At 42.9% G+C, this 18672-nt stretch overlaps 1 protein-coding gene across 1 annotated transcript in view; it reads right to left on the reverse strand.

The window, feature by feature from the left end:
• LOC311006972 (protein bicaudal D homolog 1-like) overlaps positions 1–17910 on the reverse strand; it is a gene marked incomplete at both ends in the record, with an annotated part of 55483 nt that extends 37573 nt beyond the window's left edge. Inside the window, one exon of the mRNA XM_084000046.1 lies at positions 17677–17910. Coding sequence (XP_083856172.1) covers positions 17677–17910 — 234 coding nt within the window. The remainder of the gene's footprint in view (positions 1–17676) is intronic.
• Between the last annotated feature and the right edge of the window lie 762 nt (positions 17911–18672).

The raw sequence follows: 18672 nt of genomic DNA on the forward strand, positions 1-18672 counted from the left end.
CTGAACACATTAAAAGAATTCGAGCAGTACATGTCACTAACCCTGAAGCCGCACTTCAGATGTCTTGGACAAGGCTCAGAGAGTGCTACGCCACCCCTGAAGTGATAGAGAGCGCTCTATTCAAGCGGTTGGACAATTTTCCTCGTCTCACTTCAAGGGAGAACATTAAACTAAGAGAACTTAGTGACCTGCTCATGGAGCTGCTCTCAGCCAAAGACGATGGGTACTTACCTGGACTCAGCTACCTTGACACACCTCGGGGCATTAACCCCATCGTCGAAAAGCTGCCAATAAACCTGCAAGAAAAATGGCTGTCTACTGGGTCAAGATATAAAGAACATTATGCTGTAAGTTATCCCCCGTTCTCCTTCTTTGCTGACTTTGTCAACGGTGAGGCAAAAGCTAGAAATGACCCCAGCTTTGTCGTGATGAACAACAGCCGCACTCATTTCCGTAATGAGAGGCCCATAGCAAAGCATGATGGTGTGAGAACAACTATAGCCGTCCACAAGACAGACTTGTCAGCAGCAACAGGTCCAAACTCAATGTATAGAGCAGAGATGGAGAAGAGAAACAGTGGTGATCCAGCTAAAAACTGCCCACTTCACAACAAAGCTCATCCTCTGGAAAAGTGCAGAGCCTTTAAAATGAAGCCGCTGACAGAACGCAAAAGACTGCTAAGAGAGCACAGACGATGTTTTAGGTGCTGCTCTGCAACTCACATGGCCAAAGACTGTTCTGTGGAGCTGAACTGCTACGAGTGTGAGAGTGATCGACACTGCACAGCCATGCATCCAGACATACACCTCTCACCAGCAGCGTCATCTGTGACTGAGCCGGACACAGAGCAGCAAAGGAACGCGCCTTCAGAGGTTACGTCACGGTGCACTGAAGTCTGCGGAGAAGGTCTCCCAGCACGATCTTGTGCAAAGATATGCTTGGTTCAAGTTTTCCCACAAGGACAAAAGGAACGCTCAGTCAAGATGTACGCCATCCTTGACGACCAAAGCAATCGCTCGCTGGCTAGAGCTGAGTTTTTCCAGCTGTTTGGTATCCAAGGCAACGCTTCACCCTACCTGATGAGAACATGCGCCGGCACTGTGGAAATGACTGGAAGGAAGGCAGTCGGTTTCCAGGTACAAGCAATAAATGGTGAAGTATGTTTAAACTTACCGCCACTCATTGAATGTAATGAGATCATGAGCAATCGATCAGAAATCCCCTCACCAGAGGTCGCTCTTTCCCACGCTCACCTGAGACCTGTGGCGCCTTACATCCCAGAGCCTGATCCTGAGGCGCAGATCCTGATCTTACTGGGGAGAGACCTCATACGTGTCCACAAGGTGAGGCAACAAATCAGTGGGCCCCACGATGCACCCTTTGCCCAGCGTTTGGATTTAGGGTGGGTTATAGTGGGGGAAGTTTGTATTGATAGTGCTCACAAACCCACTGTAGCTGTCTTCAAGACCAACGTCCTGCAGAATGGACGTCCATCCTATCTGACGCCTTGTCAGAAACACATCAGCGTCAAAGAAAAAGTGAGCTACGGCGGGGAGCACAGACACGGCACCTCTACTCACCTCTCCAGCTGTTCTGGCAACGGTGTGGCAGCTCAAGACAAGCTTGGATGCAGTGTGTTCGTGAGAACAGAGAATGATGACAAACCTGCCTTGTCTTTCGAGGATGAAACATTTTTGAAGGTCATGGAAAAGGAGTTTCACAGAGATGAAAAGAACAGCTGGACTGCTCCTCTACCTTTCCGGTCCCCCAGGCCACGCCTCCCTAATAACCGTGCTCAAGCCCTCTCCCGTCTCCACTCCTTGCGGCGTACTCTGAGTAAAAATCCCGAAATGAAAGAACAGTTTGTAGCCTTTATGAAGAGGCTTTTTGTAAACGGACATGCTGAAGAAGCTCCCGTTCTTCCTGAGAGTGCAGAGTGCTGGTACTTACCCATTTTCGGAGTGTACCATCCCCAAAAGCCGGGTCAGATACGAGTTGTATTTGATTCGAGCGCACAAGAAAATGGCATCTCTCTTAACAACGTCCTGCTTTCAGGCCCTGACTTAAATAACTCGCTCCTGGGAGTGCTGCTCAGATTCAGAAAAGAACCGGTCGCACTGACTGCTGACATCCAACAAATGTTCTATGGATTCTTGGTGAGAGAAGACCACAGAGACTACTTAAGATTCCTCTGGCACAAGGATAACGATCTGACTAAGGAAGTGATGGAGTTCAGGATGCGAGTACATGTGTTCGGGAACAGCCCTTCGCCGGCAGTCGCGATATACGGCCTCCGGAGAGCTGCCCAAGAAGGCGAACAAAAGTACGGCTCTGACTCTCGCCACTTCGTTGAGCGACACTTTTATGTGGATGATGGGCTCATCTCCCTCCCATCTGAGACTGAAGCTATCGATCTGCTCAAGCGCACTCAAGCTTCGCTGGCAGAATCAAATCTGAAACTGCATAAAATCGCCTCAAACAGTGTCACAGTGATGCAAGCCTTCACACCTGACGACCTGGCTGCAGGCCTGAGAGACCTAGGCCTCGACAAAGAAGAGCTTCCAGTGCAAAGAAGTCTCGGTTTGTGCTGGAACATAGACTCTGACACTTTCACATTTAAAGTGGCAGTCAACGACAAGCCATTCACTCGCCGTGGAGTGCTATCCACCGTCAATAGCCTCTTCGACCCATTGGGCTTGGTTGCGCCAGTGACCATTAAAGGGCGAGCCTTGCTCAGAGAACTTTCTGCCGACATTCACGAGTGGGACACTGAACTTCCTGCAGACAAGTTAAACAAATGGGAAACATGGAAAGAATCATTAAAGGACCTGAGTGCACTACATCTTCCCCGCTCCTACATACAACAGTCTCTCTCCAGTGCCACATACACAGATTTATGTCTTTTTTCTGATGCTTCAAACTGGGCAATAGGGGCAGTAGCTTACCTCAGAGTTGTCATGACAGATGGACAGTGTCGAGTTGGCTTTGTGCTCGGGAAAGCTAAGCTGGCTCCTCAACCCGAGCCCACCATTCCTCGCCTCGAACTGTGTGGAGCTGTGCTGGCCGTCGAGATGGCTGAACTGATCCTCGACGAGCTTGACCACAAACCAGATGCAGTGAGGTTCTATTGTGACAGTAAAGTTGTCCTTGGTTATATATACAATGAATCAAAGCGATTCTTTGTGTATGTACACAACCGTGTTCACCGTATACGCAAGACAACTTCCCCTCAACAGTGGCATTATGTGCCTACAGGTCAAAATCCAGCCGACCTGGCCACCAGATCTGTTCCAGCGTCTCAACTTACCAACAGCATGTGGTTTACAGGGCCAGAGTTCCTTCACAAACCGTTTCTGGCTGAAACACAGGAGACCTTTAAGTTGGTGGATCCTGAAACAGATGCAGATGTGAGACCCCAAGTGACCACCCTTGCTACCTGCATCAGTGAATGTGAACTTACCTCAGGACGCTTCCAACGCTTCTCCACTTGGGGGTCTTTGCTGAGAGCAGTTTCCTTCTTGATCCATCAAACTCGTTCATTCAGATCTGACTCACCAGCTACATGTAAAGGATGGCATCGATGCAGCAGACTTCGTACTCCAGAAGAGCTGACAGCAGCCAAGCGGTTCATACTCACGTCTGTTCAAAGAGATGCTTATCCAGAAGAGTACACTGCACTGCAAGAAGACAGAGAAATTTCAAGAACAAGTACAATCCTGAACCTCGATCCGTCCATGAATGATGGCCTCTTACGGATCGGAGGACGTCTGAGACATGCATCGATCAGTCCTGAGGTGAGAAATCCAATCATTCTCCCGAAACAAAGTCATGTCACAACACTACTGGTGAATCATTATCACATGAAAGTTGAACACCAAGGGCGACAATTCACCGAGGGTGCAATCAGGGCTGCAGGCCTGTGGATTGTTGCTGGCAAGAGGCTGATAAGTTCAGTCCTTCATCGTTGTGTAACCTGCCGCAAGCTGAGGGGAAGACTTGAGGTCCAAAAGATGGCCGACCTCCCTCCAGAGCGCCTGAGCTCATCTGCGCCATTCACCTATGTAGGATTGGACGTTTTCGGCCCCTGGGAGGTTCTCACCCGACGCACCAGAGGTGGCGCAGCTCAGAGTAAGCGCTGGGCCATACTTTTTACATGCATGAGTACCCGAGCTGTGCATGTAGAAGTCATAGAGTCCATGGATACAGCCAGCTGCATCAACGCCCTCCGAAGGTTTTTCGCTTTAAGAGGGCCAGCGAAGCAGCTGAGATCAGATCGGGGCACAAACTTTATCGGAGCCAGTTCTGAACTGGGCATGAGACCGGATGATCCGAAGCAAACCAGCACTTTGAAGTACTTACATGAGAATGGTTGCACATGGGAATTCAACCCCCCGCACGCATCCCACATGGGAGGGGTGTGGGAGCGCATGATTGGCGTGACCCGGAGGATACTCGATGCCATGTTGCTGCGAACCAAACATGCTCACCTGACTCATGATGTGCTCTGTACTTTAATGGCAGAGGTGTGTGCTATAATCAACGCCAGACCTTTAGTCCCGGTCTCCTCTGATCCCTCCTCTCCAATGCTGCTGACCCCTGCTATGCTCTTGACCCAAAAACCAGGTGTGTCTCCTCCTCATGGCAGTTTTGGGGAAAAGGATCTTTTCAAGTGTCAATGGAGACAGGTGCAGGCACTTGCCAATGAGTTTTGGAGTCGATGGAGAACTGAATACCTCCACACCCTTCAGCCAAGGCGTAAGTGGCACACAGCATGTCGCAACCTGGAGGTCGGAGACATTGTGCTACTTAAACAGACTGATTCCTCCCGCAACGAGTGGCCTATGGGTCTGGTCACATCTACCAGTCCAAGCGGTGACGGGAAAGTCCGCAAAGTTGAGGTCAGGACAACATCACATGACAAAGTAAAGACATTCTTAAGGCCTGTCACTGAAGTGGTCTTACTCCTGGCAAAGGAAAGCCAGAGGTCAAATCAGGACAATTAAGTCTTAAGTGGCATCAGTAAATGCCAGACGGGGAGTGTTCTGCCCTGAATATGTTTAATATGTTTAAAAGACACTCAAAATGACATTGACATGTTAATTTACCGTTTTCTACGTTTATATGTATTTCCGGCGCTTTTATTTTGAAAATCTCCCGAACCGGATGTAGGAAGTAAAAACGTAAACGAGAGGGAAAACGAGTGTGTGTACATCGTCTCACGGCCGCATCAATGCAGTTATCTCTCAGAAAGCAATGGTTGTAAGTGTTACACATAGTTTACAGGTTTGATAAGATGTGTTGATATATTTCAAGGGTATTTTGTGTATAAAAGTAACGGTTTAATGTCGTAGCTTGTGTGACAGTAGTGTATACTTACCTGCTAAGTTGCTTTGTTTTCTAGCCTGCTGTGCTAATACCTGTTGAGTTAATATGAAGCAGTCAACACGTTGATACTGATATTTACATGACTGTTTATTAAGACACTTTTTTGTATCTTTCTTTTCTAGTTTTACACCGAATTCAGTGCAGTCAGAAATGCTGACTTTGTGTAAGAAGATATTAAAGGAGCAAGCCGCTCACTTCCTGGCTCTTGAATAAGGAGTTTGGCTGGCTGTTTAATCTGTGTTCACGCAGGAGCATAACACATAGAGAGAACAGTACACCAATTTCAATTTTGAGTGAACTATCCCTTTAAAGGGATAGTTCAACATTTTGGCAAATTGGCCCATTGCCATAATTGCTATAGTCATAGCAGTAGGTTCGTTACCTTTAATTGTAGGTGTAAGCTATTTTTAGTACAGCGGAGCGCAGCAGCAGGCTGCTCAGAGCTACGCTATGGAGGCTAAGGGAATTTCTTGGTTTCCCTCATCAAACTCATCAAATACAAAATCCCAAAACTCCACAGCGCTTTTGTAGACAAGTTGTGAGCTGCACAACCACCACGCTATGAGATAATGACGGAACGATACGAAACGGAGCCGTTTTCGAGGTAAATTCATACAAAACCGCTGATGCGCGTTGCGTTCAGGGACAGTTTTTCAGCAAGCAGTCTCCGTATTTACCCTGTATTTACCTCGAAAACGGCTCCGTTTCGTATCGTTCCGTCATTATCTCATAGCGTGGTGGTTGTGCAGGTCACAACTTGTCTACAAAAGCGCTGTGGAGTTTTGGGATGTTGAATTTGATGAGTTTAATGAGGGAAACCAAGAAATTCCATTAGCCTCCATAGCGTAGCTCTGAGCAGCCTGCTGCTGCGCTCCGCCGTACTGAAAATAGCTTACACCTACAATTAAAGGTAATGAACCTACTGCTATGACTATAGCGATTATGGCAATGGGCCAATTTGCCAAAATGTTGAACTATCCCTTTAAGTTTATGGATTTGGTTACGTTCAGAACTCAAATAGTGTAAAAAGCTAATAATCATTTACTTCCTGGTAGCATTCAAAACGTATTCATTGACAGAGAAGATGGGTATAACCTAAGAGGAAAATATTATTTAAAGAAAGGCTCTGTCCGTACAAATTTGAAGACAATGTGCATTTCATTTTGTGGCGTGACTTTGTGGAACGGGTTGATGATGATATCAAAGGAAACAGATCTATTATACAGTTTAAGAAAATGTTTAAAAAATAATATGTTTTCAGGATATAGAGAAGATGGTAATGGCTCAGTATACCATATAGTTTTCTAAGGGAATCATAGGGAACTCAATTCACCTTGGAATAGAAGAGAATAGAGGTAGAGGATAAGCATGACGCTTCATCTTACTCCTTTTTGAACAATTCTTTTGTATTCCCGTATTATGACAATGTTTTCCTAGAGATTTAGATGATTTGTGGGCTCAGCTCGAGATGAAACTCCACAGATGAAAATAAACTTCTGGTACCAAACGCATCACTTGCTGTGCATTTGGAAAACAAAACAGTATGTTCACAACAACAGTCATGTAGTACAGGTTTGACCCAGACATGTCATCTCCATGGCATCACAGCACAATGATGTGGCTGGTCCTCCACCACATCTCCTCAGCACAGAACATCATAAATGTCATACATTATGTATGATGTGGTTTTGACTCTCTGGATCACTAATTAACAGATAATTACAGTTTATTCCAATTCCAATCAAGAACACACATTGACCAATCAACTGTCTGAAGACTGAGATCCGTTCAGTCTGGTGTGCTGTTTGGTTGGAACAAAAACCTGCAGCCACACGGCCCTTTGTGGAATAGTTTGGACATGCCTGGTGTATGCGAATAAAGGTTCTTACATTAAATAAACAGTTAAACTACAATAAACATCTTTAATGTCCAACCCAGCTTTAGAAACCTCAACTCACATACTGCGAACATTTTAAAAATGGAGCACATGAATTCTTATGAAATCCTCATGACCTCATACTTTGAATGAATAATTCAGCACGTCCTCTCTCCTCTGTGTGTTTGTGTGTGCGTGTACATGCAGACGCAGACATGCATCTTTCAGACCTCCCGTCTGCTGTTAAGTGCTTCGGAGCGTGTGGCCGTGTCACTTGCATAACTGTACGGCAAGCGCAGAGGTAGAGACCAGACAGAGTTCAGGAGGTGCACAAAATATGCGCTAGAATTTATATAACACAACTACAGCTATCAAGTTAAATCAAGTCTGTTTGACACATTCTCAACTATATTTTAATCACATTGTAGACTCATAATAACTTTCCAAATGACTTGTGTTCGCTGGTTTTTCATCCCTAGTATAAACTCACTACATCCTGAATATAGAGCTGATTCAGAGTCAGTGTCAGTAACAACGAGCCACACACGGAGGTTTCACCTCTGCCGTGTGACATCACAGATAGTAGCAGAGCGTCCCCCCTGGGGGGGCCCTCGGTCCTGATCTGTTTTTAGCCCCAGCAGCTGCACCGATGCACTCTCTGCATTTTCTATCACACACACTCACACGTGCCCTCCCTCTGTTACATTTTGATGTGGAACCACGTTGCCCTTGTCTGTGACCTGCTTGACCATGAGCTCTCAGAAATTAACAAAGGACTATAACAAGAAAGGTACTACCAAGTAGTTTCTCAGTAGATAGAGACCATTCATTTGCTAACAGGGCATTTATTGCTTTGCTGCAGTAAATGTATTGTGTCATTCCAAGCTGCTGGTGTCTCTGTTGTTTCCATGCTGCTCAGATCTGCTAGTTTATTTAGCAGGTAGCAATGACTTCTCTCTGTCACTGTGTGATTCTGCCTCCTGGGGGGCAACCGCCATTCCGACATCCCACCAGTCCAACAAGGCCTCTAATTGTCTAAATGGCAACACCTAATTTTCTATCAAATGTCCCATCATGCCGACAATTCTTGCCTCCTATGGTCGGAATGGTGGTATTTTTTTCTTTTTTTAAACGTCCTGCCTTTCCGATAATCCGACACACATTTCCTTATATTGAAAACCTTGTCTGAATGGTGGGACGATGGCATGTCGGAATAGTGGTATGTCTAAAAGGTGGTATGTCGGAGTTGTGGGATGATGGAAAGGTGGGATGATGGAATGACAGGATGTAACCCTGCCTCCTTTAGTGATGTGTTTGTTTTCTGTATGAAATGAGGCTCAGTGTATTGGAAGCACTCCTCCTCTTCCCTGCAGTTCCCATGCAAAACCATCAAAAAATATATATATAAAACAAAAACAAATCCATGTGACACTGCATCACCATCGTGGGTCCTTTGTGTAGCACACTTTGAGCTGGCCCTGTGCCTGATTACAGCCGGCACAGAGTGGAGATGCAGCTCACTGTGCAAATCAATGTGATGGACTCCTGTTGAGCTAATTAGCAGCGAGCTGTGGCTAGCTTTTTACGGCCCAGTGGTGGATCTGTGTGAGGTTTCCTCCTGCTGCGCAGGCAATGATTATTACATTAAACCTGCAAGTCCATGTCAACCAATTAGCTAATGCACATGACAACAACTAAATGTACAAAGGCTCAGAGTGAAAACTTATGACCTCCAGACTACTTTACAAGATAATATCTTTCTTTCTCTCTCTCTCCTTTAAACTTTTGCAAATAAAGTGAGATGGTGGCCTGTTGGTGTATATTTCCTCTCTAATGAAGTTTATAACAATTGGAATCATTTAATTGAATCAAAACAACATGAAAGATGGAGGAATGGACCTCACTGTGCATAAACATGTAGCCCCTACTAGGCATCATCTTAACCTGGAGCACAAATAAGCATCATTTTGCACCAGTCCTGCTCTGCCTCTGCCAGTAATTGTGGTAAATGTTAACAGTTCTTGGAAAGGAAAGAATTAAGAAAATTATGGACTAAATTAAACTACAACACTGAAAGGGCAGCAACAAAACTGGGACAAACCTACAGGCTCACTTCTAATCTAACTCGCAATATTATTAACTGTAATACAATCAGCTAACTTTAGCATTCATTCTAAGGCATGCATGTTGGGTTAGTGGATGAGGTTTTTTTTTTTTTCTTTCTTTTTTTTTTTTTTTTACATAAATCTTCTTCCAGATGTTTGCTAAAGGAGTATTACGTAGTGTATCTAAATGAACAAATCAATTAACACAATGCTCTTTTTACTTTTTTGAACCAAGAGGAGGTAAATAAACATCCCTCCTGCAGTGTGCCCATTGAAATCCCCTATATTTCTTTCTTTACAGCTGCATTACTGTCACGTTGGTCCATTATATTCAAATGTAAGAAAGATCCAAACACCTTCTTTCTTATAACATTATTCTTTTTCTTACTAAGATCACTTTAAAGTGTGTAGGTGCTTTTCTGCTTTCTATGATTCTTAAAGGACATAGTTTGCAAGAGCCACACAGCACAAGTTAACTCCCTGTATTAAGAAGTGCAGGCTGGACTGGATGCTACTGTGGCTCAGTATGAAAAAGTTGGGTTAGCGTGCTATCTTCATTAAAAGAAGTGATACAAATAGAAGCCAAATGAGAGTTAACATTGGCCTCGCTTTCCACCTCTGGAGACAGCTCTTATTAAAAGATTGTGTGCAGTTTGCTGTATGTGATCTTATACTACGTCCTATTCATTGTCAGCATTCTGCCTTTTCATGCTCTTCTAACTATCCTTCTCCAATCCTATTCAAAATAAGCAGCACTATAAAAAATATTGACAGAGGATCCTCCGACTGTGTCTAACGTGACATGTTCCTAGAAAAGATGAACCCACAGAGAATGAGAGGATATTGAGCTTCACCAGCTACACCACTGCTGATGTGCTCCTCTTTAAAAATTAATGGTCTATTGGAAAATCCATGTGGGAACTGCAGGAACTATGGCTGTCAGACTGAGACAGTGAAGACAACATGACAGAAGTTTTGAAGAAAAAAAACAACTGCAGTCACTATACTCTGTCGGAGAATGGAAGAATTTAAAACAGTGTAACTACATGGAAAGAGTTTCATATTCTATAAGACAATTGAGAGAAGATATTAATTGAGAGGAAAAAGTGAATGGCAGACAGTAAATTATTTTGTGAATGTCTTGAGTGTCCATGAAATAATAATGTTCCTGTCAACCAAGCACTTCACTTCAAAAAGTATGTTAGAGTGAATCATTTATAAAATAAACACTTTATATAACTTTCGACTTGCACTCGGTGGCCTTACAGTCAGCTGTGGCCCAGAGTCAGGATCTAACATGAAGAACTGATTTGTGTCCACACTGTTCAAAAAGAAAATTATTTTTGGTCTCTTAATCTTATTTTCAAAAAAGGAAACAGCTGCTTCTGAAAAACAACTGTGTAGTTCAAACCGGAACATGGCAGCGTGATCAGAAGCTGCACAGCATGTTTTTTTTTTTATGTTAACTAGCACAACCCTAATATAACTACTGTGCAGCCCATGTGAAATCTATTTCTGTATAAAAGTCCATGAGGGGCTTATTTCTTCCAGTCTGAACTTCCATGTATTATATAGTTAAAGGACATGTGCCTCATGCAGGTGTCCATTTCACCTTGTGATGGCATTGTTGCCTAGTCTACACTTAAACTGATCATTAATGATCAATTAATTGCACTGCCATGACATCAGCTGGATACAGATGAGTTGAACTGTCATTTAGCACTATCACTACCTCATATTTTCTGACTTGTCCAGTGTTTGGTTTACGACAAACAACCTGAGCCTCAGCTTTGTGTCTAGTGCTAAATGGCAAATGGTATGATCCTAATATCTTAAAGGGATAATTCAACATTTTGGCAAATTCGCCCATTGCCATAATCCCTATAGTTTTAGGAGTAGGTTTGTTATCTTTAATTGTCGGTGCAAGCTATTTTTAGAACGGCGGAGCAGAGCTGTGAGCTGCTCAGAGCTACGCTATGGAGGCTAATGGGATTTCTTGGTTTCCTTCATCAAACTCATCAAATACACAATCCAACAACTCCAAAACGCTCTTGTAAATTGTGACCTGCACATTCACCACGCTATGAGATAATAACAGAACGTTACGAGACAGAGTTGTTTCGAGGTAAATTCATGCAAAACCGCTGATGCACGTTCTCATCGGGGGCAGTTTTTCGGCAAGCAGTCTCTTTTCGGCACGACACCGTTTCTGCATTTGCCTCAAAAACAACTCCGTCTCGTAACGTTCCATTATTATCTCATAGCGTGGTGAATGTGCAGGTCACAACTTGTCCACTAGAGCGTTTTGGAGTTGTTGAATTGTGTGTTTGATGAGTTTGATGAGGGAAACCAAGAAATTCAATTAGCCTCCATAGCTGAGCAGCTTGCAGCTCTGCTCCGCCATTCTAAAAATACCTTGCACCGACAATTAAATGTAACAAACCTACTCCTAAAACTTGAGGGATTATGGCTATCAGCCAATTTGCCAAAATGTTAAACTATCCCTTTAAAGGAGCATGACCACCAGGTGACCAGTTAAAACAAAGTTGGCAGTGTGGAAACAATTTATTTTTCAGTTTTTCTCACCTTTCTTCATGTAATGCTATCTAGTCAGTCTAGATGCAGTAGAATCTGCTTTAAAACAGTGACATTTCTCTACATCACACACACAAGAAGTCCCTGAGGCAGAAGAAGCCCAGTAGCATTTTCCTCTCAGAAACCTAATAATAAGCTAATTTAGTGAGGTATTATCCTCTCACATCAGCAAAACCATTTCCCCCCCGACAGCATGCCTTGTGACAGAGGAGATCAATATTGGTCCAATGAGCTGAAATGAGAGGTATTGAGTTAACGGGGCTGGAATGAAGACGGTGTGTTACAGATGGATGCAGCCTGCCCTGTGGGGAGAGAGTTTACAGAAAGTGACGAGGTGAAAGGGGTCAGAAGCTGTTGTGCTGTGTAATGTCTCATGTGTTAAACCAAGGTCACCTCAGTCAGGAGTTACATGATGAAGACTGTGAAGCAACAACAGCATTAGGCTACTGGCCGAATGAAACACCAATCAGGTAGACACACAGTTCCAAAACAGGCAGGTTTGAATACTTTCTAATCAAATTATATATTTTTTAAATGCAACAAATACACATATCAGGGAAATATGCGACAATTCTCAAGAGAAGTTGACTGTTTTCCCATTAACATCAGTACAAATGAGGTTCTAAAGTCCATTAGAAGAACTGCATGGTGCATCCCAGTTGGTTTAAATCAATACACTGACTTTGTCCTGGCATGAATAAATGAAACCACCGGCGGCCTTAAAGATTAAAGAGACTGCTTTTGAAAAACACCTGACTGGTTTAGACGCCTGGGTTTTCATTAACTGGTTCATTACGTGATGTCGATCAGTTTAAAGTCAGGTGAGAGAAAACCCTGTTTGGTCTTTGCTGCTTTTCCTTTCTTTTTTTTTGAGTAAATAAACGGTTTAGAGAACACACCTTGAGCTCAAGGAGATCTATTTCCCCAGTTTTCTGAAATAATCAGAATTCTAATCAGTCCATTCAGAGACAAGCAACAGATAACAACCATTACTTGCAGCCATAAACAAGATTAGCCTCCTACTACTTAAACTGATAATTTGGCAGTAAAACGGAAAGAAAGCACATCTGTATCTGGGGTATTATCCATCAGTAACAGTAGAATACAACCCTCTATGGTACCATGTTGCCCTCAGGCAACAAACCAATTTTTGGCATGTCACATCTCCACAATGCATCCCTTTTAATGATATAATACTTTAAAAAAAGAGAGAAGACCATAGAGAACAAATAACAATGCTTTAATTTATCAAATGACTTTCAGGAAGCCATACTGAAACCCTTTTTGTAGACCTTTTCAAAGGAAACAGGTTTGCCATTTTGCTCCACTAAAACGGTCTGAAAACATAACTTCCTGGCCCTTTTTCTTCTGGAAAAAAAAAATTACACTAATAGATTAGTAAAGTTTAATTTTTAATAGTTCCATGCAATTTATTTACTTATTAAATAATGGAAACTTGTTAAAATGTACCTGTTGCCTGAAGGGAACAACGTACCATTATAGAAAATTGCAATGTTGCCTTGAGGCAACACTGGACCATTATGGAATCAACATTGCATAGGAGATTATGGTAGTGTGTGTTTAGGTGTAAATATAATGTTGAAAAATAAATCATTCATCATAATTTTGTTTTAATCCTTACAATACATTTGATTGTGGTTGCTGTAAAGCAAACTTCAGGCTATTATGATGATGATGAGGAAGATGAGAGTGAGATGAGGATGAGGCCAGTGAAGGTGAAAGTGTATGGTATTTCTAGTACAGTAGTATTTGTGGTACAATGATGCCTACAGGCAATCCCAAAAACTTCAAAAAAGTAACAATTTATAAAAATGTCTTTAGATTATGTTTATTTAGTCTATTTTGAAACAAAAAAAAAACACTCCAAACATTTTTTTACCCCAATGGCATCATAATGCGTATTGCGTACCATAGAGGGAACACAGGACAAAGTTGAAGCAGGGAGTGGGTTTGATAATTTTACAGATCATCTAGTTTTGTCTGTCAAATAACTTCTATAACCTGTTGATTTGTCTACTGCCTGATGTCCAATCTATAGTGTTTCTTGACTCATTATGACATCTAACTTGGTGAGTTCAATGTTATTATCACTGATGGGAATAATGGCTACTAAACTACCAGGTTGTAATAAACCAGCATGTCAATAACTAAATAACAACTGCTTCAGTTGAGTTTGTTTGTTCCAGCATCACTACTCTGGTTGGTATTTACTCCCACCCTGCTGCTGTCAACAGCACATCCATAGTTTAAAATGAACTGTTGACACATCATGTATATAAACTGCTGCCTGCTACCTCTTGGCCACACACACACACACACACACACTGACCTTCAGGATGTAACTGCACAGTCAGCTTCTGAACACACTCCAGTCTGTATTACAGCTTACAAACTACTGAATTAGTGTTGACATACATGACCCGACATGAAAAAAACAAAAAAACAAATGCTGCTTTTCTGTTGAATATTGATCAGGAAAAAAATGAGCTGATTATAAATCAGGCATCGACCGTCTCGTTAGCTGAAATTGATTTTCAGAGTCGGAGGAGGTAAATCACCCCCTGAGACCAGAGGTGGAACAGAAAACCATGCAGCTTTTTTTTTTTTTTTTTTACACGAACAACATCATCAGATATTGTGCTCTATATTTAGACTGTATGTGAACGATCCCATGGTGTGGGTTCGGTCGTGAACGCAGTCCTGCAGATTCAACATTGCCTTTACTAAGAAGACTCAAGAGTCTCTACTGTGCTCTAAGTGCTCTGGGAAATACTGGTCTGAGTCATAAACTAAACACTCCACAGACATAATAAAGAGCTGATTGGAAACTACACTAATGGTTCACATGACTGTAGCAACATCAGCAACATACACACTAACAGTATGTGTTGAGATTTCATTGTCCTCTGGTGAAATGGCTCATACTTAATGCTGCACTTGTCTATATTTTGATATAAACAATCAGAGATGGACAGAGTACTCGACCCCAGTACTTGAGTAAGACTACAAATACTACTGGTCAAAATTTTAAAGGTATTTAAGTATCCAAAAGTACATGCTTTTAAATTTACTTTAAGTAAAAGTAAGAGTAAGAGTAAATTTCTTATTTTCCACATCAATGAATTATATTTTTTTCTATATGAATTTAAGGAGCTTTTAACTCTTGTTTCCGAGAATTAATTCAGCTGCACTGATGTGCTGCTTTTAGGGGTTAGGGTTTCCTTCTTTGACAAACACAGCTTGTGTCCAATAGTATTTTAGAAAAAAAAAGAAAAAAAAGTACTTTTCAGCCTTCTAGAAATTAAAAGTAAAAGTAAAGATATTTGTCTTGGATATAAGTACCAAAGAAATCTAATACTCAAGTAAAGTACAAATCCTCTGGATATGTACTTAAGTACAGTACTCAAGTAAATTTACTCCGTTACTGTCCACCACTGTAAACAATGGATCAAATGATTATTTATAATGTAAAATAAGACGTGAAGATGTGCCCTTTACAGAGCTATTGAGCTTCTTTCAGCTGGTTCTTTTGGTTCTTTTGCAGGGCCGTTGTATAGGGGAGAAAGGTGGTGATAATTCTAGGGGCCCACAAAAAACCCAGTAGTCTAATCTTTGTATGACTGATTTATTCTGCATAAGACCCTGACTAATACTCATAGTAATGCTGCATTGGCATCAAAACAAAGTAGGCTAAATAAAAAATGATAATATATACGTAGTCTAAGAAAAAAAAAGTGGAAAAGTCAGGGGGTAGGGGCCCACTTTAGTATTCTTTAAGGGGGCCCAGTATTCCTAGCAACGCCCCTGTTCTTTCGGCCTCACAAACCCACTCTCATCAGCCTGGCTTGTAGCAGCAGGTATAGCTGCATGTTTACAGGGAAAAGGACTTAACAAACCCACAAGACCTGAACGTGACCGCCGGCAGCAGACGACAACAACAGATGAACAACAGACAGACAAAGTAGAGCAACTTAAGTCTTAAAATTGGTGGCAGTGTTGCTCCGTGTCTGCCGGATGGGTGTGCACAAAGGCGAGTGTTGGCAGTGTTGGCTAACGTGTCAACCAGTAACTTTTAAGGTGACGCAAGTGTTGTATGGAGATTAAAGTTACCAGAGAAAATGTAGCCAGCTGCATCCAGTTTAACACATAAATATAAAAACAAGCTACAGGCTGGTACTGATTCCCAGAGTAGGCTACGTTCCTCCAAAACCAACCAGTTCAGTGTTCTGACCACCTGGGCCCAGGTTTATTGTGTAGCAGTTAGTTCATGCAGTTCCTGTTTGAGTGCTTCATGGTATGTAGGGGAGACTGGGGACAGTTGCAACACTTTTTACATTTTTCTCAGTTACTCAGAGACTATTTGGACTAGGCTCACCAAACTTTTACAGATTAAACATACATTTGTCAGCTAATTAGTCATACCATTTAAAGATGGTTACATGTGACACATCAATCACAATATTAATTTGAATGGAAGAATCCAGACGTTGCAACTGACCCCAAACGTGGGGACAGTTGAAAATATATGTGGCTACTTATGTCCCATAGAATAAGATATAGGCTAACTAGGCTATAGATACAAAATGCATATTTCATTAGAGGAAGTTATCTGGGGAATTATTTTTGAAATCTTAGTCTCTGATGGTTTAATATAACTGGCTGTTCTGTTCATCATGAGGAATAAAATAGATATATTGTGCCCATTTTAAGCTAAATGTTTCATTTTATACATTTGCATTTGCATAGTGCCTCCATATTCAAATGGCAGTTGTTGCAACCGTCCCCACCCTATCAGCCATGACAAAACATCACGTACTAGCTAGACACAATGACACTGACACATGCTAACCATGTCATTTGATAGTCAACAAAACACTGATTCAAACTAGGTAGGTTTGGATTCATTCATACAAAAGATCAGAACAGTATGGCAAAAATACAGCTCATGAAAAAAGCTACTACAACTTTGTCTCAGTACAAGCAGGAGCAGATGCTGAATATGTCTTTTCTATTGGTGGGTAGAGGGTCTGTGAATGTGCAGTGTGAGTGTCATCACTCTAGCATGTTTCTGATTGGAGAAATAAGGCTTGTTGCAACCGTCCCTTGTTGCAACTGTGAACTGTCCCCAGTCTCCCCTACAGTATGAATAAAGTTCAAGTTGTAATGTAATCTCATATTAGTCACAATGATGACTGGCATTTTGGGCTATAAGCTCTCTCACTCATTTTCACTGAGATGTTATATCACTATTACTAGGCTACCTGTTACCAATCTTTATAAATATGACAGCCCCAAGAACAATCACATCAGACCACGGGGAAAACAATGTTAAACATGACGTGATGTTATCCTGGTGTGAATTGACTTTGAATTGAGGTAGAATAAGCTCAATAGAATGATAGGACACTATAAGATATTGTCCCACTGTTCTGAGCTGGGCCTCTCTGTTAGCTGTCCAGCAGGTGTATGTAGGCTTAGCACAGGTAGCCAGTGGTTAGAATTGCGCACAGAACCATATGGCAAACAACATGAATCCAGCTGCATGTGCACTAACACACTGTCATAAGTTCATATGTGTGTGATAATAATAATCGTATTAACGAATGACCCATCAAAGCCAGCGGTGATGACGTTAAAGGCCTTATTACTTCTTATGAGTCATTATTTTTTACTTTTTCGAGTAACGAGCCATACCCCTGCTGAGCCCACCTCCTGCAGCTGCTCCAGCTCCTGCCTCAGCGCCTCCTGCTCGGCCTCCAGGTCGGAGTACTGCTGCTTGAGGCTCTGGTTCTCCTCCAGGACCACCAGCCCGCACTCCGCCGCCCGGATCTTCTCGCGGTTGGCCTCCGCCAGCTCCCGGGTCAGTCGCTCCACCTCGACCCGGTACTGCTCCGCCGTGTCCCCGCATCCTGCTCCACCGGCAGCCATCGCCCCACTCCGTCCCTCCCTCTGCCCTCCTCTGAGGCGGACAGCCCCGCCGCCGGAGGGAGAAACAACCGAGGCAGACAACAAGCCCCCACCACCACCTCCTCCTCCTCCTCCTCCCCTCTGAGGAATCACACCGCTGCTTCAAATCTCATGTAGCAAAAAATAAAGGAACAATAAAGATCCGCGAATATCCACAAAGCGCTGTCATCATCATCGCCAGAGAAAGTCCTCTCCTGCCATGTGATGCTCTGAATGATGCAGCTTCTCCTCCTCATCCGCTGCCCGCATCCTCTTCCCCTCCCTCTGCTCTGTTTTTCTGCTTATTCACCGGCATCAGGACGCCATCTCTGCCCGCAGCCGTGAAGCAAGGCACACTCCCCGGCGCTCTCTGTCATCCTGATCCTGCTGCAGGCAGGCAGGCAGGCAGCTCGCACTGTTTGGATCCTCAGAGGGTGGACCACACCACAGCTCCGTCTCGCGTAATCTAATAGCTGCAGAATATCAGGAGGCGGATGCGCCCTCTGGAGATCATCGCACTCAGTCACCACGCACAAGTTTCTCCTCCCGTTTTACGCACTGTTTTCTTTTCAGGTGTCATGTAGTCTATATTAGTTTTACATGTTACATTTTTAATTGATAAATAATAGGCTAGATGTGAAATGATTAAAGCCCAAACTGCTGGATTCTGGACTCATAGAAATGAAGGTGAAATAAAAAGTAGCCTAATGCAATTTTTTAAAATTATTGCGCAATACTTTTATT

This window comes from Trachurus trachurus (assembly GCF_905171665.1).
Source record: "Trachurus trachurus genome assembly, chromosome: 23".
Lineage (NCBI taxonomy): Eukaryota > Metazoa > Chordata > Actinopteri > Carangiformes > Carangidae > Trachurus > Trachurus trachurus.